This window comes from Phascolarctos cinereus, unplaced genomic scaffold (assembly GCF_003287225.1).
Source record: "Phascolarctos cinereus isolate Bilbo 61053 unplaced genomic scaffold, phaCin_HiC Scaffold_4;HRSCAF=312, whole genome shotgun sequence".
Lineage (NCBI taxonomy): Eukaryota > Metazoa > Chordata > Mammalia > Diprotodontia > Phascolarctidae > Phascolarctos > Phascolarctos cinereus.
In genome coordinates, this window is record NW_027555847.1 from 696,482,615 (window position 1) to 696,506,232 (window position 23,618).

General features: G+C 43.2%; 1 protein-coding gene across 2 annotated transcripts in view; it reads right to left on the bottom strand.

The window, feature by feature from the left end:
- The window catches only part of CCDC62 (coiled-coil domain containing 62), a 58,320-nt gene that overhangs the window by 21,714 nt on the left and 12,988 nt on the right, over positions 1-23,618 (bottom strand). For both annotated transcript variants that reach the window (XM_020970172.2, XM_020970170.2), the window contains exons 3-7: positions 20,717-20,883; positions 17,821-17,922; positions 16,086-16,257; positions 15,260-15,361; positions 508-596 (exon numbers count right to left, since the gene is read on the bottom strand). In XM_020970172.2, the coding sequence (XP_020825831.1) occupies positions 508-596; positions 15,260-15,361; positions 16,086-16,257; positions 17,821-17,922; positions 20,717-20,883 (632 nt within the window). The remainder of the gene's footprint in view (positions 1-507; positions 597-15,259; positions 15,362-16,085; positions 16,258-17,820; positions 17,923-20,716; positions 20,884-23,618) is intronic.

Here is a 23,618-nt window from a genome sequence, read left to right on the forward strand (position 1 = left end):
AGGGCATGAAATGGGGATCCTGCAAGCCCATTCTGCACTGGGTGCAGGGAGAGTAGCTTCTAAAACCAAGAAGGGGAAGGGGATGCTGACTGTGGACTGTGGACCTGAGAGGCTGCAGGCCCTGAGTCCTATATCAATCATCAAGGAATGTTGTGAACCTTTGGGGGCTACCATGATAACCAAGATGGAGGCAGCTGACTCCCACAATTCTGAGCCCCAAAGTGGTCGCTATATGGGAAAAGGAAGTACTTGGGTAAAATCCAACAGACCTAGAGTGTGGAAAGGAGCAGATTTAGGGCCAAACGGAGGAGTGTCTCCAAATATGTTTGTGTGGGGGTCTTTGTTGCATGAAGAGATTATGTATGTCTGTCTGGATGGAGGGAATACCTTCCACCCTGCCATCATAGAGTCCAGACCCACACAACATATCAAAGGAGAATACAAAGACACGTATGCCTAACAATTCCTTCGACAAAGCTAGAGTCCAAATCACAACCAGATCCATACCTGTCTCAAATTATGCAGCTCGGTATCTGTTCGTTCTTGCTTTGATTTTGCGATATCAAGTAATTGTTCTTTCCTCTTTTCTCTCTCGACTGTTGGATAACAAATAGGATTAAAATGCTTTTGGCCAGCCACATCAAAAAAATCTTCTCATTTCCAGAAGTTCAGTTCTCAAGTCCAAGATTTCTCATTACTGAAAATCAGCCCACCAACTCCACAAACAGGGCACTCTTTTGCGGCCTGCAATTGCTTAAAAATAACGTGATATTTCTTCTGCCAGCATTACACATCTCACATGCAAAGTCTATTCTGTCTTTGCTAAAAGCCTAGGAGAACATTAAGGACCATGATTTCTTTTCACCACAGACTTGGATTGTTAAGACATGAACTTTCTGACACGCAGTAATGATACATTCTGTTACTCTGTGAATACAGCCATATCAGGCAGAGCTGGTTTTCATCCAACACAAGGTTAAAATGTGACCACTGCCCTCTTCCTGAAACCAGGCCACAGGCAGTTGGAGGGACCAGCAGCATGTTCCAGCATCTTATAAATGCAAGGAGTCTCACATGCTCGAGGAGTGGTTCCCTGGAGAGCGGCAGCATTATTATGTTATCTTATGAGGAAAACCAATCCAAAATATGGGCATGACAACCCAACCACTTCTTTGAGCTGAACAGTGGTTTGACTTGAGTTTTGATTAGGAATTTGTCAGCATTATTACACTAATGCATTGTAACATGTTAGACTTTACATTTTTTATTAATGTACTCTGTTTTGACAAATCAATCCCTTTCTAATAAGTAACCCACTCTGAAATGTAATCTGATTTTAAAACTATTAAGTAAACTCCCACCTCCCCCATCTTAGTCTGATGCCTGCTGCTGGTTATGGAGGTGACCCCTGAAGCCCAGGCAGGTTCTACCAGGCTGGAGAGGCTTCAGGCAGGGCCCCACACCGATCTGTTTTCTGGGGACCAGCTTAACTCCCTCTGCACGGAGAGGCCTGTTACCAGGATACTAGCCACCTGGTGATACCTGACTTTGGGCCAGAAATCCACTAAACCTAGAAAAATAAAACACAGCCCTACGGCCCAGGAGGTCCCTTCTGCTTATGCAGCAACCACGGGAAAGTGTCAGAAGAAGGGGCACTGGAGGCTAAGAATCATGCAGTTTTTAGACAATTTCAGCTAACTATTGGCACTCTGACTGGGAGAACCTTCCCCAAAAGTGGACATGTAGCTAAATGATGGCAATCATGATATTCTTGCTAGAAATGAAACCAGCAGATGAAAGTGAAAGAGGGCTACAAACAATATAAAAATGAAAAAGATTTGCACAAGATCTTATAACAAGCTGCTTTTTCATTAAACACAGCAGGATCACCACACTTGGACCCAACACGACAGTCTCTAAAGAGAACAAAACAAGGAAAACTAGCCAGAAGAGATGTGTACACAAAGCAACCCAGCTGGGAGGGCACCTAGGGACAAAGGCTTGGGGGAAATGTCAGACCTTATGGAAACAAAACAGGTGAACAGGTGAACAACCCTGATCGACAAGCCTAACCCTTCCAATGATATAACCAGAATCTCCTAAACAGAAATCAAAAGCAAAACCAATCAGCAAGGACTTCTTATTGTGCCAGGCAGTGTGCTCGGAGCTGGGGATGATGAGGTCTGAGAGGCTGGGACCCCTCAAAAACCAAAGCACAAGGCAGGTCGTCTGGAATGAATTCACAAACTCGAGCAATCTTTAAGCCAAGTTGCAAAAAGTTTATTGTTACGCTTTCCAACGGGCAAGGTATTCTTAAGGAACCTGTAATCTTAAAAGAGTATAGTTAAAGTTTATATTGTATAAAATATGATAAGACATGTGCCAAAGATGCTAACTAGGTGATTCAGGGTGGGATTAGGGAGTGGTTAAGGAGTGGTCAGTTCTTAAAAGAACATGCACTTCTTGTACCTACTGTGCAGGCAGGCATTTTACCCAGAGTTCACTAGGAAAAGCCCACAAGGGGGGCCACGTGGAGGTGTGGTTTTAGGCCTGCTACATCACTATGTTAACTAGTGGTCAGGGACAACTGAGAGTTGTCCAGTCTGCCACCAATCAATGTCTTGTTTGACAAGATAGATGTAGGGAGTATGCATATGTCTTAAGTCTAGAATACAGATAATGAGGAGTCCAGGATGTAGATGATGAGGTAGGGCAGTGGTATAGATAGTCCAGTGGGTAAGAATGTCTTTATGACCCAGTGCAAAGCCAGTTCAAACCAATAATTCCTGCAGGTGGCTGCTTGTTACTGCACCAAGGAGAGAGATAAGGGGCTTACTGGGGCCCACTCATGAGTAATTGCTAGGCACAGTGTCCTTGGGCTGGGGAGAAATTGTCAGAGGCAGCGTTTCTGAGGCTAGGGAGAAACTGGGGTCCAAGTACAAGCACCCAAACATAAGCACCCAAGCACCCCATCAGGGACATTAGTGCAAAGACTGGCCAATCCCTACCCAACGAGCTTAAAGGACATAGAGGAACATCTACAGCATAAATATGAAGTGAATACTCCCCCCAAGATAGTTAGGGAAGGAGGGCATCAGCAGTTGGGGAGATCAGGAAAGCCTTGATGCAGAATATGGGGCCTGAGCTGCATCTGAAAGGAAGAGATGAGGTCCTTCACAGAGAATGGAGGACAGCTTTACATCTCACAATTAACTGAAAAACGTAGAGAATAGAAGAGCCCACTCACTTATTGTTTGTTGATGCCAAAAAAGTCTCTGAGTCAACAGAATGTGTCTCTGAAGCTCTCTCTTCTGATGGCTCTCATCCACACAGGAGAGCCATTTAAGATGTATTGGAAGGTGGAATCCTGTTTCACAACCCTCCGATAATAATCATCAGGCCAGGTCTAAGATCAGGAGAGGTGCACTTGCCCAAGCTAACTGCCACTGTGACAGAAGAGATTCAGCTCAGAAGGCAAGATGTGGATGATGTCATCCTCCACATGGTTATCTGTGGGTGACTTCGTGCCGACTGTATGAAGTCCAAGGCGTTGTCGTGTTTCCTGGAAGGGATCTGTTGTCACTCAAAGAGTCTGGCCTATCCATCCACGAAGGAAAGATCAAGTGGCGCAAAAGTATCCACTGTCTAAATTTCAACATGCATTTGGATGGACACCCACACAGAGCAGGGGGTAATAACCATCTTTGTGTCATGGATCCCCTTGACAGTCTAGAGAAGGCTATGCATTCCTCAGAATGATGCTTTTAAATGCATAACATAAAATACACAGGCTTGCAAAGGAAACCGAGTATATTAGAATACAGTTATAAAGTAGGAAAAAAAGTTTACAGTTCCCAGGTGTTAAAAATGATTCTCTTGGTAATCTGTGTACTGGAGACTCAGAGCTCCCCCCACCCCACCCACGTACCTCTGCCAGCCTTCTGACCAAAGTTCTTCAGGACATCTCTGATAACGAGATTGCATTGAATCTTCTTATTTTGGTCAAACTCCAACCCAGGCCTGAATTGATTTTATCCTATTCATGTTTGGGTGGAGACAGACTTCCAAGACTAGGGGTGGTATTTCCTTTGAGTGATCTAAGGAACCCACCCACCTCCTAGTATGTCAACCAATCATGGTTGATTGGCACCTCCTTGAGAACACCTACTCTTCGAAAGGCATATAAGGCTGTACCCCAAAATCCCAAAAGTCCAGTTTTGGACTGAACTCCCATGCAATGCATGTCAAGCCACCTTGAAAGAAATTAAGCCATGGACATATGTACCCCAATTTCATTTGTCTCTTTCTTAGAGCAGACTCTGTTTCAAATTGGGGTTTGTGGGGTTCACGGCATTTGTGGTTCACACAGGTAAAGAAATCCTGTTCTAGAGGCAGCGGGTGGTGTAGTGCATAGAGCACTGGGCTTAGACTCACGGAAGATGTGAGTTCAAATGCAACCTCAGATGGAGTAACCTGAGTGACACTGGGCAAGTCCACTTAACCTGTCTGCTTCAGTTTCCTCATCTGTAAAATGTAAGCTAAGAATAGCCTCCACCTCCCAGAATGTTGTGAGGATCAAATCCGTATAAAGCACTTGGCACAGTGCCCAGCATAAAGTAGGCGCTTAACAAATGTTTCTCTCCTTCCCTTCACCCCTCCAAGAGCTTTTTCCTCAGTGCTTCTGGGACAGACAGTACAGAGAGAAAGCAAGCTGAGCTCACAGTGAAACAGAAGAAACAGAACAAGCTGGCTGCCTGCAGGAGCTCCTTTGATGATCCCAAGTTTCCCATAAAAGGTCCATCTTTTCAATATTATTATCATTGCACCAGTACGGCTCTATGGCAGCCAAGTAAGTAATATGACTACCTCCAAAGACCTGAAAATGAGTCTCATGCAGAAAGGACAATGGAGAGAGGGGGGAGAGGTGTGAGCAGCGCACAATGCGTGATCCAGGGAGAATTCTCAAGAAGAATCAGAGTCAAAGATGTCATCAAAGAGCTGACTGGTGAGAACACAATGTGGGCTCATCCTGTGACCAGAAGGAGACAAGCCAGACAGCTTTGCTGCTATGCTGACAATGTCAGGGAGGACGAGGAAGGCCTCTGGCATGTTGGATGGATCAAAGATCTGTCTGGATACCTGAGTAAACCAAATCTCTCCCAGATAGGCGAACTTTGATGAGATGATGAAAGTAGAAACTGAAATGGTGTTTAAGGCATTCCAGGAATGGTACAGACATCTAAATCATCCTTAGATCGATATGTTAAAAAAATTCACAACACAAGCTTAATATTTTTGATTATGTGACTTTCTGACAGACTCTAAGGTAATGATATCTGTGGTCTTCTTCTAAGACCCTACATGTCACCTTTCTCCTTTATGAAGCATAAATAATTTTTATCTGGGATTCCTTATAATGCTGTGGTATTGATTATTTGGAATGCCACAAAGGTATTGTTACATTATACAAAAACAACAAACTATACATCCACTTGGCCAGCCAATCTACAAAAACATGCCACTGGTCATGTGGAGGCCAGAGAAAGACGTGATGAATCAAGTTCATCTCATAAAAACATTGATCTAGAGTTGGGAGGGACCGCAGAGGTCAATTAGTTCAATCTCTTCATTTTAAAGATGAAGAAACTCCCTTTGACCCCACAATAGCAATTCTAGGGCTGTATCCCAGAGAGATCATACAAATGGGAAAAGGACCCTCATGTACAAAAATATTTATAGCAGCTCTTTTTTTGTGGTGGCAAAGAATTGGAAATTGAGAGGATCCCCATCATTTGGGGAATGGCTGAACAAAGTTGTGGTATATGAATGTAATGTAGTACTATTGTGCTATAAGAAATGGTGAGCAGGTAGACTTCTGAAAAATCTGGAAAGACTTATATGGACTGATGCTGAGTGAAGTGAGCAGAAGGAGGAGAACGCTGTACATAGTAACAGCCACATTGTGCGATGACTAACGTTGATAGACTTAGCCCTTGTCAGCAATGCAAGGATCTAAGACATCTCCAAAGGTTTTGTGATGGAAAATGCTATCCACATCAGCCGTCACACAGCCATGCTTAAAACTCTCCCTCTCCCAAAGCAGCCCATGTCTCGTCAAAACAGGAGGAGTTTCTTTTCACATCAAGCTTCAGTCTGCCTCTTGGTCATGTCTACCTATTTTTTTTTTAACCTCTACTGATGGCTACTAGTTCTGCCCTTTGGGACCAAGAGAACAAGCCTAATGCCTTTTCCAAGTGACAGCCTTCAAATAGTTGAAGAGAGCTTTTGTAAATCCTGCTGTGTTCTCTTCTCCAGGTGATCTATGGCTATCTCCTCTGACTGCGCCCCCTGTGGCATGGACTCGATGCTGCCCTTCTCGGGGCTCTCTCAAGTTCCCTCTTGACCCGTGGCACTCAGAACTGAGTCTGATCTGGGCAGAGGACAGAAGGGTGTGACCGCCTGATTCCTGAACATGGCACTTATCTTAATAAGAATCCCAAGATTCCACTGGCTCACTTGGCTGCTACGTGACAGTGATAAATGACAGCTAATGTCTATACAAAGCTTACTATGTGCCAGGTGTTGAGCTAAGCGCTTTACTATTACTGTCTCATTTGATCCCCATTTATTATCATCCCCATTTCACAGATGAGGAAACTGAGGCAAACAGAAGGTAAGGACCCAGGGTCACACAGCTAGAAAGTACCTGAGGGCAGGTATTAATTTGGGTCTTCCTGGTTCCAGGCCCAGTGGTCTACCTACTGTGCCACTTAGCAGCCGCCACACTATTGATTCATACTGAGCTTGCATTGAGCTCATGCATATCGCACTGCTCAGTGCACATTGAGCCCCTAGCTCTTTTTAGATAATCTGCTAGCTATCCGTTCTTCTCCGACCCTGCGCTTGTAAAGACGATTTTTTTGAAACAAAATGTAAGACTTTACACTTATATCTACTGAATTTCATCTTGTTGGGTTCGGCTCAATCTTCTAGCCTATTAAAATCTTTTGGGATTGTGTCCTTTCCTCCTGGTTTTTTGTCAGCAGCAACCTTAAAGAGCATACCCTCTATGCCTTTTTCCAAGTCACTGATAAAGATGTTCAGCTGCCCAGGGCTAAGCACAGATCCCTGGGGCGCTTCCTTGGAGACTGCCTCCCAACTTGACACCTGACCATTAACATGACTCTTTCAGAGAAGTCTTTCAACCACTTTAAAATCCATTTAACTGTATTATTGTCCAGACTGTGTCTCTCCACCTTTTCCAAAAGAAAAGTATGAGATATTTAATCAAATGCTTTGTAAAAATCCAGGTAAATTCTTACCTAGAGCATTTCCTGGACCTACCAGTTTAGTAACCCTGCCACAAAAGGAAATGAGGTTAGCCTGGCACGACCTGCTCTTCATGCTTCCCTCTGTGCTTGTCACTTCCTTTTCTAAATGTTCACTAACAGACCTGTAAGAACATGTTTCAGAATCTTCTCAGGAATCACAGTCAAGCGCAGAACACATAGTCTCCAGATTCTAATCTCTTCCGTCTTTTGAAAATCAAGTCACGAGTCCTTTACCAGTACTGTGGCATCTTTCCTGTTTTCCACAATCCTTCCAATAAAGCTGCCAGTACAGCAGGAGCCACATCTATGAGTTCTTCCAGTATCCAAGAAGGTAGTTCATCCGGGCCAAGTGACTTAGAGTCATCACAAGCAAGTAGGTGCTGTCTCATCTCTTTACTTTTCCTGGACGTTAACTCCCGATTGGTCATTTTTGTCCTGTCTTTACCAACGCAAAGGTCGTTCTTTGGCAGAGAAAACAGAAGCAAAGATGAATTGGGCAGATCTGCCGCCTCTCTTCTGCCAGTCTCAGTGAGAAGCTCTCCTACCACCTTTTCTCTTTTTCCCCCCAACAGGGCTTTAATAAGCTCCTTTGGAGGTCCCCAGGCTGCCTGGTGGATGTCGAGGTTTGACACCCCTGATACTATTCTGAAAGGACCATCATACTTTTGTATTCATTTCCAGCTACGTTTTCAGTTACCTTCTCTTGGTCGCATCTTTTGTAGATAGCTTTAAAAAAAAAATGAGTTGTCAGGGGAATTCTCTGGACAACCACACTGATTGAGGGGGGGAGCAAATAAGCATTTATGAAGCACCTACTCTGTGCCAGACTGTGCTAAGTGCTTTACTAATATTATTGCACTGGATTTTCACAACAAATGAATATTATTATTATTATCCCCATTTTACAGATGAAGAAACTGAGGCAGACAGTGATGAAATTACTTGCCCAGGGTCATACAGCCAGTATGATTCTGGGGTCAGTCACCACTTTACTCTCCCTGCTTGAAAGCCTTCAGGGACTCCCCAGTAAATACAACAGGGATTCAGGGGAAGGAAAAATTATTTTGTAGCCATAGGTATTTGAGGCCTCTAATTTCACCCAATGATACTTTTCTAGGCTCATCCAGCAGTAATCGCCTCCTGCACCGTACATCCCCACCAAACTAGTCGCTGTTTCTGGATGCCATCCCACTTTTTCTGGGCTCTATTCCTGTCATGTGCTGTCTCCCATACCCAGAATGTTCCCTTCCTGCCACGCGGAAATCCGCCCTTCTGTCAAGGCCAGTTGGAGCTGCCCCTTGATGCCCCCAGCAACACTTTGAGTATTTCCCCACTTTGAGTCTCTCACCCCTGCCTGTTTGGACATCTTCTATCCTGGTGTGTTATAATTTGGGTTAGAGCTACTTGTGCAGAGACTGTGTCCAGTTTCTCTCTGCATCTCGAGAGCTTGGCACCATGCATTTGACCCAATAAATTCTTTTTTAAAATGATCAATTGAATTTTAATGCAAATGCCTGTAGTGCACAGTAAAGTGAAAAGAAAATGTCTTAAGTAAACATGATAAACTTTTAAAAAAAGAGTTCCGATGAATTAAGGGGAATGCAAAACACCTATGAATGGCCCCAGCAGCTCCAGCACTAGTAGGAATCAGGGAATGGCCATAAGACCAAAGGCTGTTTGTCAAGACTGATCCAAGGCACAATGCTTTGGACCAAGTGCTCCTGACTAGAGCTGATCAAGCATGCTCTGAGTTCCCCTGACCTGACCAAGAGAGCCCTGGGCTCCCCTGACATGACCTGACCAACTACACCGTGCATTCTTCTAACCTGCAGAAGCAGCCTGTCCTTTTCACCAGCCAGTGACTCCAGCATGTCACATGACCTCAACTGCTCAGTCTCTTCATCTCATTACTTTCAAATCATTTCTCATCCAATAAAAAGAATGGCCTCTGGTGGTACAAAACTCTATCTTTTTTTCACTCTTTAATTTCTCAGAACATAGACTCAGGATAATCTGAATGCTTTCACCAAGGCCAAGCCGCTCTCTGCTCCCCACATCCATGGTTTTCACACCGAGACTCCCCCCATGACGTTCAATGGCTCCAGATCTCAGACTGCCACAATCTCAGAGTAATCATAATTGCAGGTGACCCGAAAGACAGAAGAGAGACACCAGGTATAAGTGAGGAGGCTCCAGCTCATTCCCAGGCCCTCTCACAAATGACAGGTGATGTAAAGGCAGCTTCCAACCAGAAAAGGAGGAGGCAGGTCACAGAGTGAGAGGGAAGGCCTGCCTGGAGCTCCACTGGGATCCCCACATAGGAACACCCCCCCCAAAGATGAGCTTCAAGCACGAACCAGAGGACTTGTGGAGGGCCACGAATGAGAACCACAAAGAACATGGAGGAAGAGGCCACACGGATCGGATCACAGGCCCACTGATAAAGAATCAATTCACAATTATCATGCCCACAGGACTAAAGAGCAGACAGACAGGTAAAAGAGAGTCATACTACAAACACAGCAGTACTGTTAACCTAATAAAATGTGTTCTAACCTGCCCACATTAAAATGTTTGTGCCATGTTCTAATATTTGTAATAATGCTGAAAAGACTAGCAGGGGAATATTTTTCAATTACTTAAAACAATTTTAACTTTGAAATTCTGTTGAGAGGGAAGGGATTCCACTATTTCTTTTTTTTTTAAATTTTATTTTTTTTTTTTAATTTTTATTTCTTTATTTTTAAATTTTTTTTCCATATGCTTTTGAGTTGAAAATTTTTTCTCCCTTTTTCTCCCCCCCCAACTATTTCTTAATTACACATCTTTTACTATTTACTTCAAAAGATTTGAGATTTCATGCATGTGGGTACTTCCTGCATTGGGTACCAACATGGGTGATGCTCCTTCCACCATGGATTTGGGGAGGCTCATCCCAAAAAAGAATCACTTGGTAGGTTATAACCCAGTGACATGTGCGTCTGGTCCCAGAATTACAGAATTTCCCAACTAGAAGGGATGGACCTCAGTAGTCATGACCCCAAAGGAATCCCTGCCACAAGACAGTGGCCATCCAGTGACAAGTGGTCATCCAGTCTGATTTTCAAAGGAGGGGAGGTCACTGAGGCAGCCCCTTCCACTTGGGGAGGGATCTTGTTGGTAAGATGCTTTTCTTGAGATCCAGCCAAGATGTGCCTCCTTCCTTCTACCTACTCCTCTGCCCTCTGGAGCCAAACAACAAATGCTATCCTTCTGCCACGTGCGGGCCATTCAAATACTAAGAGCCAGCTTTCCCATTCCCATTCCTCTTTCCCCAGGTCCTCTGCTCTGCAGGTAAAACATCCTCATTTCCTTCAATCTGTCCTCACATGACCTCAAGCCCTTTTGCCATTTGGGCTGCTCTCTGGACACTCTCCTGCTTGTAAGTATCATTCTCTCTTTATGAAACATTACAGCTGCATTTGCTTTCTTGTCCGCCATTTTACCCTACTGACTCATACTGAACTTGCAAGTTCATTAGAACCCCCAGATCTTTTTTCACACAAACCAAATTATGCTGCCCTCCCAAACTGTTTTTATGAGGATTTTAAAAATTCAAGTATAAGACTTTACATTTATTCCTATTAAGTTTCTCCTGATTACAACTGGCCCAAGAAATTTTAGGCTCCCAACTCCATCATTGAGTGGGTCAGCTGTTCCTGCCAGGTTCGTGTCATCTGCAAACTTCATAAGCGTGCCATATACACTTCAGTGCAAGTTTTGACAAAAAACATTAAACTATACAGGGTTAACTACACAAGGATGCTATAAACTATACAGGATTACAAGGTTAGCATATTTTAACCCCAGAAACCATTGCTTCTTTCCTGTAGGGAAAGATAAACTCCAGAATAAAACTACTCTTTGTTGATGAAGCAGAAATTCCCTGGGGGATTCCACTGGTGATTTCCTTCCAAACTGACAGATGACCATTAATGGCTTCTCTTCGGGCCCAGCCATTCAATCAATTCCAAATCCAGCAGATAATACGTGGCCTACATTATATTATCTAATCCACATCTCTCCATCTTTTCCACATGAACAAAGTGAGATACGTTATTGTATGCTTCGCTAAAATCTCAATAAACTCCTATCTACAGCAGTCCTCTGAACTGTCAGTGTAAGAAACCTATCAAAAAGGAAAACAAGGTTAGCTGCTCATGACCTGTTCTCAGCTCTATGTGATCATCGCTTCTTGTTCTAAAAGGTTGTTAACCTTGACTTTAATAACACATTCCAGAATGTTCCCAGAAATCGAACGTCAGACTAACCTCGGCCCTTCCCCAGCCCTGTGGTGCCTCTCCCACTTTCCATGATCCTTCAAACATCACGTAGTGGCCCAGCAATGGCATCTGCATATGTTTTCAGTACTCAAGGCTGTAGCATATCTGGGCCAGATGACTTGAGTCCATAACGGGTAGCTAGGTCCTCTCTTATCTCCTTACTTTTCTTGGGTATCAACTCCCTATTAGCCGTTTTTGTTCTGTGCTTGCCCATCCAATGGTCACTCTCCTCGGTAGGGAAAACAGAGGCCAGATCAGAATTGTTCGGTTCAGCCCTCTCTCTGTCATCCCTTCCCACCACGCCATCCTCCCAGACAGTCCTATCCCTTTCTTGGGCCTCTTCTTTTCCCGATAGAGCTCTGTGGCCCCTCTTTCTGTCATCCTCAACTGTGCTCAGCTGATTCAGAGCTCCAGCATGCCTGATGTACTCTTACAGCACCAAACCACACACATTTGTTTTCATCTTCTCTTATTGAGCACTGCTTCTACTTTCTGCATTTATCTTTTTAAAACCCACACTAGTTGGTGAGTTCCCTGGACATTGGTATCATTGTCTATAAATAGCTAATAATTTTCTACCTCATCAAAACCATTTCGCTTTATCTGTTCAGAATTTCATTCCTGAGAGCTTGTAGGCCTCCATGGGTGATTTCCCCTGTAGAATTCTGGATTCATGACAACTTACTTATCTTTTCCTCTGTACCCTTTGAAATCTGTTTGCACAAAGCTGCATACCAAACTGAGCCCAGCTTTTATTTCCTTCATAATTATAAATTCATGGGGGCAGCTAGGTGGCGTAGTGGATAGAGCACTGGCCCTGGATTCAGGAGGACCTGAGTTCAAATCCGACCTCAAACACCTAACACTTACTAGCTATGTGACCCTGGGCAAGTCACTTAACCCCATTGCCTAGCAAAAAAAAAAACACCACATAATTATAAATTCATGAGAGTTACTATTTCTCCCCAAAGTTTCCACAGTTTTGACCCCAGAAACCACTTCTTCCCTGTTGGCAAAAAATAAGCCCAAGAATCAAATTCTCCTTTGTTGATTTCTCTGCCTTTCGAACAATAAAATCATTTTAAGGCAAAGCAAGAAATTATTAGCTCCTTTGATTTTGACAGAGTGCAAACTCCAACGATTGGATAACAAATTTCCCATCATCCCTCCATGATGCCTCTGTGCCAGGCTCATGACATTTCCCAAATGGCCTCACTCATTTCCTTTTTCTGTCCAGGTAGTCTATAGTATCATCAATGACAAATTCTGTTTCTCCCTCTACTGATACTGACCAAATGCTCTCCACCATATGCTTCCCCTCTCCAGTTTCTAGATTTCTTCATATGAGTAGACCTTAATATTCCTTGTTAATTCCCAACCTCTTTCCCCTATCCTGTTTCCTTCAAATCACATCAGCCCTACTGAGGTCATTTGGTCTGATCCCACTGCAAAGTTATCACCTAAAATTAAATCCTCTGGCTTATTTTTTTGTTTTTGTTTTTTTAGGCAATTGGGGTTAAGTGACTTGCCCAGGGTCACACAGCTAGTAAGTGTCAAGTGTTTGGTCTGAGGTCGGATTTGAACTCAGGTCCTCCTGACTGCAGGTCTGGTGCTCTATGCACTGCACCACCTAGCTCTCCCCCTCTGGTTCATTTTTGACCGTTGGCTACACTTGGTACATTTGTGGCTAGACATCTGAGGACTCGGGTTTTGCTGTTTTCACTTCCTTGAACTTTGTCTCCTGGGAACTTCTGGATGTCTTCGCTGTCATCCTTCTTATACTGCAGTGTCTCCTAATGGTGTCTACCTTGGAGTATAAACACAGGAAATTTCCTTTTCTCCTCTGCTCCTTTTTGGAGAGGAGATTGGACATACAAGATATCAGGCAAACACATTCTTGTGTTAGTGGCATTCCATCCCTGGACAGAAAGTCCCTAGATTTTAAGGCTTGATCCAGAAATCAAATTCCATCTTCAGGCACCAACTCCACCAGCTGTTCGCTTCCCAGATCTGCTTTTCTTCTTTGTGCCCTTGGCCTTTAATTGGAAACAGTGATGAAAACACCACCTGCGCCTGGGGGTTTCGGTTTCTCGTCCAATATTTCAGAATCTTTGGCAAAATGCTTACTTTTAGCAGAATCATTGATGCCCACCTAAATCACCAAAAAGGCACCAGTCATCTGCTTGGACAAGTCTTCCTGGCTTTGCTGCTATGTCTTGGATACATGGAAGGCCTTTCTCACTTGCTATCCTCGCAAGGACACAACACGACCTCCCTCAACAAGGAGTCACCAAGCGCCGCTGGTCATCTCATCTTTCCTGACGATTTCTCACCAAGCGCTACTCTCCCATCACACTTTGGAGGACCAGCAGCTTCTCATTTCCCAAGGCGCCCTGCTTCCTCCTGTCTACAAAGAGGCTCCAGTTTGCCTACTGGCTCCAATTCTCTGTGCGCCTGGCTCTTTTCCGCCCCTGTGTGCCATTCTTCTGCTCTCTGACCTTCGGCACACTGCCACTTCAGATCTTTCTTCTGCCTTAGAGACATCAATGCTGCTCCTCCAGGACCTTTAGGAACATTTCATTATCCCTGATAATGGAGCGCAAGGAGACATTCCTCAAGCTTCTCACCATTTATTTTGGGAGGGAGACCATTCTGGACTTTGCACACAACAGAAATGCCAATCAGTGCAAACTTCTCTCTGCTCTGCTTTCTCACTCGTAGTGAGAGCATCAGTCCTTGTCTTTCAAACTCCTTTGGGTGAGGACAACTCTGTAACACCCACTTATGACTTTTAAGCCCCCAAACAGCCCACCCCATGTCCTTTCCCTCCTCTCCAGTGGACAGGCAGCACCACCGAGCCTCCTTTCCCTTCTCTCATTTGTCTTACTGATGTGCTGGACTTACCTCTCCTCCCTTACCCGGCCTTGCTGATGTCTTCCTGGTTTCTTCTCTCTGGGTCCTCATCCTCCTCTTTGGGCTCTTCTTGTCAATCTTTTCCCTCATCCTTCAAAACGAGGTGACCAAGGTCTTCTCAGCTGTCTCCTCCTACAGCCTGGCTTCTTCTCAGGTTCTCCCCAGTGTCTTCTCCCCACATCCAATCTCTGGCCAGCTTCTCAAGTCCCAAATCATCCAGATCACCTTCACTATGTCCTTCTCCCTCTTAGTCAGCTCCAGGCTCCAGCCCCTTGTGCCACACACACTTCTCCTTCAGAAGCTAGGAGGGGATCTTCCTTCCTCAGGCAGAAGCCACGCACACAGTTCACCCCTGGACCTATTCTGGAAGCCTCCCCTGCTCGGTAGGACTTTCAAAGACCTGCGCTCAATTAGCAAAAGGGAATCAAGGGCACCCTCTGTACTATGAGGATACATCGGCGTATGCTCCCATAGAGATTTTCATCACTATTGATGAATGCCCATATTTAACAAGAGAAAAGAATAAAAGGGCTTAAAAAATTACATTTTGGGGAAAGGTGTTTCCTCTGACATACTACAGAAATGTAACTAACACTAGGGAAGAACACAAGAGATCACTGCACACACACGCCCAACTGCATCAAAGGTACCGAGTGAAAAGAAATGTGAGTTGAACAAGCTGTCCCCACTTACCAGTAAAGATCAACTCGTCATGAAGATAACTTTTCTCTTGTTTGAGGCGAATAATCTCTTCTCGCTGCTCATTATTTTCAGTCGTCTTTTCATTCAGTTCATCTTTAATATAAATAGGAAGAATCTGGTCTTTGAATTATACAGAAGCACTGCACCAAGAGTACCATTATTTAAAGTCTTTTCCTATCTTTGGATACATGGCTTTCTTGTGACTGCAACTTCCTGCCTCAATGCAATGACTGAGACAAGGGTTTGACAGGAAATTTCAACTGCAGACAGCCCTTGCAAGTTTCCACGTATGGGCTCTACTCAATACTGCTTATGGCTATAAAAGGTCTGATCCTTGACCTGATCTCAATCTGCTCCCATCTACTGCAACACCATCTTGTATGAATAACAGGAGCATTCTGGGCTAAAAATTAGGGATAGTGACAACGTTGAGGAAGGGAAGCCTTCCGTGGCTTGTATTAAAGACAGCTCATAAGGTCTAATGAAGATCTTAGCTTTTAAATCATGCAAAATAGGAAAAGATGAAAATAAGCCAGAAAATCAGCCAAGTATCTGCAGGTATTCAAGTGTGAAAAGTAAATATATATTAAAGGGAGCTGTAAAAATGGTTTCACCCTCACTTGCTAGAAGAATGGACAGTTGCCAAGGAAAACTTACTTAGGCTACATGTGCAAAAAGGTTGGTTTTTGTTCGTTTGTTTGCTTTTTTTTAAAAGAACTTCTCTACACACAAACCACATTGGGAACACTCTTCTTTACACAGAGGGTGCCCTAACACAAAAGCATGGTGGCATATCATCATGTAATCCATTCCTTACCTTTTAGTTTAGTTACTTCAAACTTCAGCATTTTCATTTTCTGCTTATAATCTTGCTTCTCCTTGATAATACAGGATTCCACCATTTTGGCATCATGCAAGGCATGTTCTAGCATCTTAAATTTATTCGAACAATCCGTAATATGATTGATTGCCTCAACAATATCTTTGTCCTACAGATTAGAAATGCCAGCATTTTAACTTACTTATATTTAAATTAACCACACCCAGAAAATCCAAAGTAGGAAAAAATGCCCTAGAAAAACATAGTCATAGATTTAGAGACAGAAGAGACAGAAGAGAAGAGTCCACTTCCCCCCCCACCACCACCACACCACCACCATTTTACAGCTGAGGAAAATAAGGACCAAAAAGGTCAAATGACTTCTCCAAGGTCATGGAGCCAATAAGTATCTGAGGCTGGATTTGAACTTGTCTTCCTGACTCCCAGTAGGGCATGCTACCCACTGCACCACAAGGCTACTTAAGCAGTCAGCATACTTACAGAGAGACCAGTACTACTAACTAAAGAAAGGTCTTTTCTTATAAAATAATTCAAACATTTAGGGAGAATTCTTTCCATTGTTTAAATTTTAGAAAAACCATGAAATTTACTTGTATTCATATTAGCAGTCAACAGGTATATTTCTAAGTATTTAAGCTAGTGATCCAATGAGAACGTCCTGTCACAGACAAAACAAGCTATTAAGGTGTCTCTAAGAAGATTTTTCAGAGAGCCTGGGTACTCTAGCGATAAGTATACTAGAAATATATGTACATATATATGAATATATATGTTACATCGCCAGAAATATTTATATAAAATTCAGATATGCCAAAGGATGGCCTCTGTTTGTTAATAATCGACTGAGTTAACCTTTCTAAATCACTCTGTAAACCTTAAAATCTATGATCAGATAACAGTGAGAAATGGAAAGAACGGGGACAGCTAGGTGGCACAGTGGATAGAGCACCAGCCCTGAAGTCAGGAGGACCTGAGTTCAAATCCAGCCTCAGACCAAACACTTGACACTTACTAGCCGTGTGACCCTGGGCAAGTCACTTAATCCCAACTGCCTAAAAATTAAAAAAAAAAAAAAAGAAATGGAAAGAACAGAAAGAAAGAAAGAGAGGCAATAGAAAGAAAGAAAGGAGAAAGGGAGGCTGCTGGCAGGAGGAAAGCAAGATTGAGAAACAGAGACAAGGTCCACTCATTTACTCAATAAGCAATACACTGAGTGCCCACTACTCTGTACAAGGCCCCGTGCTAAAGCTATATCATGATCAAAATCACCCTATTCTCAAAGAGCTTATATTCAGCAGGGAGAAACATATCCATAGAAATTCAGTTCAAAATATACACAAGGTAATTTCCGCGGGGAGGATGGCCAAAATGAGCTTTAAAGGAAGCCAGGTTGAGCTGGTTTTGTTAGATTTGCAGAGCCTTACCCTTACCACTATCTTGGAAATACTAATTGCTGACTGAATTATATATCACAGCTCTTCACCTAGTCTTTATCAGCAAACTCAAGCCCAAGGCCACAGCCCCCAGGGGAAAGCTGTTCTCTAGGGTTCAGTCAGTGACCAGTGCGGCAGAACCAGCCTGAGGGCCTAAAGGAGCCCAGCAGGCGTCAGTAAGTCAATGCGCCATGCTTCCTTGTTTTTTCAAGGTTCCCATAAAGTCTAATAAAGCTATCTGAGAAAGGAACAAGTCAGAAAGGCAAAGACCGTGTTACCTTAAGCTTGATCATCGTAGAGAGCGCCTGTTCTCGGGCTTGTAACTGTCCTATCTGTGCTGAAAGTTCCATCACTGAGTTGTTGAGACATCTGTTTTTTCCCTATGAGAGAACAATGCAAGAAGAGAAAAAGAAGATGTTTGTCACATTCTGTCTGTACTATTAGAGGTCCCACTAGAACAGGAATCTGGGTTCATCTTATTTCTTTTGCTGGTGATTTCTTTGTTTTCATTTACTTATATCTATCTGGTGTGAAAGTAGGTTAAATAAGCATCTTTTTTCTTTAAAGCCTTTTCAAGTAGAATCTCCCAGTTTTGGATCTAGCTTGCCACCTATAAGTTAAGCTACCCTACACAGGACACACTGAGCCAACGGTTTAACCTAAGCGACCTTTGCCGATGAGCTTTCATCCTGTTCCATTGATTAGACTACCTGGTGCAATTCTCAGCACAGAGGAGGGAATGCTTGAAATCTGCAACATCCTTTGGTTTGTTTTTCATGTCCAGTTGACCAAAGGAAAAGAACGTTTGCCAGCAAATCAAAAGACCCGGGTTCTAGACCCAGCTCTTCTGGGCAAATCATTTCTTCTCTGGGCCTCAGTTTCCTCATCTGTAAAATGAGGGGGTTGGACTAGATGATCTCTAAGTTCCCGTTCAGCTCTGGTTCTGCTATTCACTAAAGTGCTATATCAATGACACCAAGCGACTGTACAGCCTAGAATTTAACTTGAATGAGTAAATGATTTGGCCTGTGAAGAAAACACAATGAACTTACTTCCAAAGACAGGTTATGGGAAAGATTGAATATCTTGGTTAGGAGATATCTAGTTTCTTTGAAGTTTTACATGGAGGCTCAGCAATAGAGTGTGTGTTTTTCCTGCAACATTACAATGTACTTAAACTCAAACATTTTTCTATCAAGATCATTTTTGTAAAAGCTGTCTGTGTTTTTATGAAACTTGTGATAACAAATGTGATCTTTATTTTAGAGAAAAAAAGAGATAGGCCACCCGTGATTCTCTCATAAAGCATTAGCCATGTAAGACATTTTTCAGAACAGTACCATGAAAAGGAAGAAAAGAAGATAAATGGAATTTTGTGTTATTACCATTGAATGTAGGCATTATAGGGCATCTAGGTGGTGCTATAGTTCACAGAGCGCCGGGCCTGCAGTCAGGCAGACTTGGCTTCCTGAGTTCAAATCTAGCCTCAGACACTTATTACTTATGTGACCCTGGGCATGTTACTTCACCCTGTTTGCCTCAGTTTTCTCATCTACAAAATGAGCTTGAGAAGGAAATGGTAAACCACTCTGGTATCTTGGCCAAGAAAACCCCAAATGGGGTCACATGTCTGAAACAACAACAATAAAACAGGTATTATATGGTATACACATACACATATACAAAACGTGTGTGTGCCTAGATTAAGCATCACAGTATTTACATTTCACAAAACTGGGTTTGCCTTCACTTTGGCATTACGTTGTTATTCAGTCACTCAGTTGTATACAACCCTTTGTGACCCCTCAGACCATAACACGCCAGGCCCTTCTGTCTTCCACTCTCTCCAAAAGTCTATCCAAGCCCATGTTCATTGCTTCCATGACAGGGCCCGCCTGTCATGCTGCCTTGCTCACAGTAAATCCTTAACACATATCAGTTGGTTTGATGGGGATGAAAGATGAAACCCTAATTCCAATGATGCTGCTAGATGATTGTTTTCAATTCAATAAACAGTGACAGAGGACAATACTATATGCAAGGCATTGCGTCAGTAGGCCCAAAGACAATGACAAAAACAAAACAGGCTCTGCCCTCAAGGAGCTTACATTCTCCTAAGACGATGAAACATAAATACAAATAATAAAAATAGAATGAAAACTGAGGTGGGAGTAAGCACACACAACTTGGGGGATCAGGGAAGGCCCCACAGAGGAGGCAACATTGGGGTTGGGCCGTGGAGGAAGATGCATCATTTCTACGGTACTTCTTTTTTCTCTCTCTATGTAATTCTTTAGAATCCATAACTGAATTCCTGAATAATTTCAAGCTTTACTTCATCATACTACTATGGATAAGGGAAAAGGGTTATGAGAAGAGCTTGGCCCCTTGAGGCAAAGTTGACTCTGGGAACTGCCAAATCTTTCTCCTTAAGAAGAGAAAGCCGCTGAAAAAGGCAAGGCCCTTATGTAGTCCAATGACTGGCTACTGTAAATGCCTGGCCTTTTTTAAAGAGCTCAAGTTTTGGGTCTCTGGGCTAAGCCCTTTTGAAACACAGAAAAGTCAGTCATCTAATAAGAGCCCACAGGCCTTTAACCAGACTGAACTCACTTCATTCATCCTTTCCCAAACCTCTATCTGACTTAGGGTAAGACGATCCCTATAGGGAGGGAGGGAGATGGAAAGGAGGGTTTGTTAACTGAAAAAATAAAGGACAAGTTCGTTTTGTTTTGTTTTGTTTTGTTTTTAAAGAAGACTCTCTCTAACTCTGATTCTTGCCAATCTGCATTCTCCCTCAGGTAATATTTGTGAAGCATTTAGCACAGTACTCAGCACAGTGCAAATACTTAACAAATGCTTGCTCCCTTCCCACTCCCTCCCCAGCCCAAGTCATTTTAGAAACGACTTTTCAACAAACTGCAAAGTGCTGCCTGAGTTTAAAGCCCCATGGTTTTTCTCAGGTCCTCCAAATGCTCTGGGTGTTGTCACACCAAAGAGTCAAAGCGAGAAGGAAGCTAAACTAAGCGGGACAGCAGTGGTCTTCCTACAGCCCCCCCCTTCACCTTTATTACATATTCGTGGAGCACAGCTAGCCTTCCCAGCTTGGAACCATCCAACCAACAGGAAGTGGTGGCTCTACTCTCCCAGGCCTGTGGCCGGGCACCCCCTGCCTACCTCGAGGTCCTCACAGGTGAAAGAAGCCTGGGTGGCCTTTTGAGACATTTCCTGGAGCTGCTGTTGAGCTGTCTGAAGAACCTCCTGGTGGTCATTTTGTTGAGATTCTAGGGTTTTGATCTTCTTGGTGAGGGCTCTAATGACTTCACTCCTTTTATGCAGTTCATCTGAGGGAAATGACAGCAAGAATTTCCTTATGGACAAGTCTGAGGAGTAACAGGGTGACCTTCTGGGGAGCAGAGGGGAGTCCTAGTGATGGGGCATTTTTTCCATTAGTTTTTTTTTTTGGTGAGGCAATTTGGTGAGTTAAGTGACTTGCCCAGGGTCACACATAGCTAGTAAGTGACAAGTGTCTGAGGCTGGATTTGAACTCAGGTCCTCCTGATGCCAAGGCCAGAACTCTATCCACTGTGCCACCCAGCTGCCCCCTGGGGCATTTTTTCTTTAAAGGGCACACAGACATTTTCACTTAGACATGGATGGCCTAAATACCCAAAAGTATAAATTTATAATTTTAATTTTTAAATAACAATTTTAAAATGCCAGTCATCTTCTTCTTCACTTGTTTGAATTAAAAGGCATCTGTCACCCTATACCGAGGTGCCTAGGCATCATGCAGGGTACTTGGGCATTTGTGCATGTTAATCACTGAATAAACACCCTGAGCAACACTGATGGTCATCACGAAAACAGAAAAAACTGCACTTCCTCAAGTGTGATTTGTAACAAAGAACCTCCAGCTGAACATAGATCAAACCTAAAGATAAAATTGGTTTGGTTGTGAGAACACAAAGCATGATTCTAAACTCTATGTGACCCATTTCCTTACCACATTCTCTCATGGCCACAGCGACAAATACAGGGTCAACAGAGGGCGGGCAGGTTTGGACACTGACCCAGTGGGACAGCAGATGAAGAGATGTCATGGTACCAGCGCCTTTCGGCTGAAGTGGTTAATTCTGGACAGGTTCAAAAATAGGGAAGTACTGAAGTTTAAAAATGTGCCTATTTCTAGGGGAAGCGTCAAGAGTACTTGGCTTCACCACTGTGTTAGGAATTTAAGAAGGTGGAGAAGCCAGAAGCAGGAAGGTGGATGAGCGGGTCCTTGAAAGTCCAGCTTAAGACCCATTTGCTGGAAACCTTTCCTCATGTGCCTAATGATGCCCCGTTCTGATGGCTGGTCTCCTCAGAATCCTCTCCTTACTTGGGATGTGGAGCTGGAAGGGTCCATAGAAATCATCTAGTCCAACTCTTTTTATTTTTAATAGACACAGTAATTGAGGTTCAAAGTGAATTCAGACCTTCTAATCTTCAAACCCTTCCACCATCCCATATGTAATCTCTCTCTCTCTTTTTTTTTTAGCTTGTATTTAGTATTTTATTTTTCCCCAGCTAGATGTAAAAACAATTTTTAATCTTCGTTTTTAAAACTTTTTCGTTCCAAAATCCTCTCCCTTCCTCCCCCCACCCCATTAAGAAGGCAGGCAACTCAAGATTGGTTATACATGTGTTATCATGTAAAACATATCCATAATAATCATGTTGTGAAAGAAGACATAGACAAAAAAAAACCTCAAGAAAAATGAAGAAAGTTAAAAAAAAGTGTGCTTCAATCTGTATTCAGACACCATCAGTTCTTTCTCTGGGGATGGACAGCATTTTTAATCCTAAATCCTTCAGAGTTGTCTTGGATCATTGTATTACTGAGAACAGCTAAACCACTCCCAGCTGATCATCTTACAACACTGCTATTATTTTGTACATGATACATTCCACTCTGCATCAGCCCATCCATCCGCAATCTCTTTGGACCATTTTGATTTTCACTTGTTTGTACACTGCCTTACAAGTACACTTAGATTATTTCTCGTATCTGCTCATGTACTGCTCTTCTTAGAAACATTCAATGGCTTCCTACAGCAGATAGAGCAAATCACAAATTTGCAATCTGAATCACAAAATCTCTGTTGGAAAAGACTCGTGAGGTTATCTAGCCCAGTTGGAACCTTAATAAGACACCCCTCTGTTCCAGCAGAAACAGATCCTTGCAGGTACAGACTGAGTTAGAAAACTACAAGTTGACATTATCTATGTTGTGTTGTCTTTTTATTTATTATGTTAAACATTTTCCAATTACATTTTCATCTGGTTTAGATGGCAGTGTTGTGGGCTGGAGGGCCTCCAGTCCACCAATAAGCCTTGACTTGAAGATGTCTTGCGAAGGCCCAAGGGAGCCCCGTCAGTCAATAACTTTTTTTTTTAAGGCAGTTGGGGTTAAGTGACTTGCCCAGGGCCACACAGCTAGTAAGTGTCACCACCCAGCTGCCCGAGTCAATAACATTTATTAAGTGACTGCTACATTCCTGGCCTTCTGGGAAGCCCATTCCAGGCACCTGTGAATATTCCTAATTGCTGAGAAATGTTTCCTTACATGAAGTCTCAATATGCCTCCTTGCCCCTTCTATCCCTGACTCCTAATTGTACCCTCTGGGGCCAAGCAGATGAAACCAGTCGGATCCTACTGCACGTGATAGTCTCTCAAATACTGGAAGGCAAATATCACATCCCTGTTAAGTCTGCTCTAGACTACTCACCTTTAACCAATCTTAATTTGGAATTGGCACTTTCTAGCTGAAATGGGGCTCCCCACACAGCACAATATATGGTCTGACCAGGGCAGAGCACAGCAGGACCATCCCCTACTTAGCTGTGGGTACTCTTGCCTACCATATCACATGGTTGACTCATACTGAGCTTATACCAAGGTCTGCCAAAAGCCCAAACTTTTTTCAGATGAAACGCTTTCTAATTATGCCTTTCTCAGCATAAACTTGTGGAGTTGATTTTTTGAACCCAAATGTAAAACTTTATATTTACAATAATTAACTTTCACCCTCTTCAA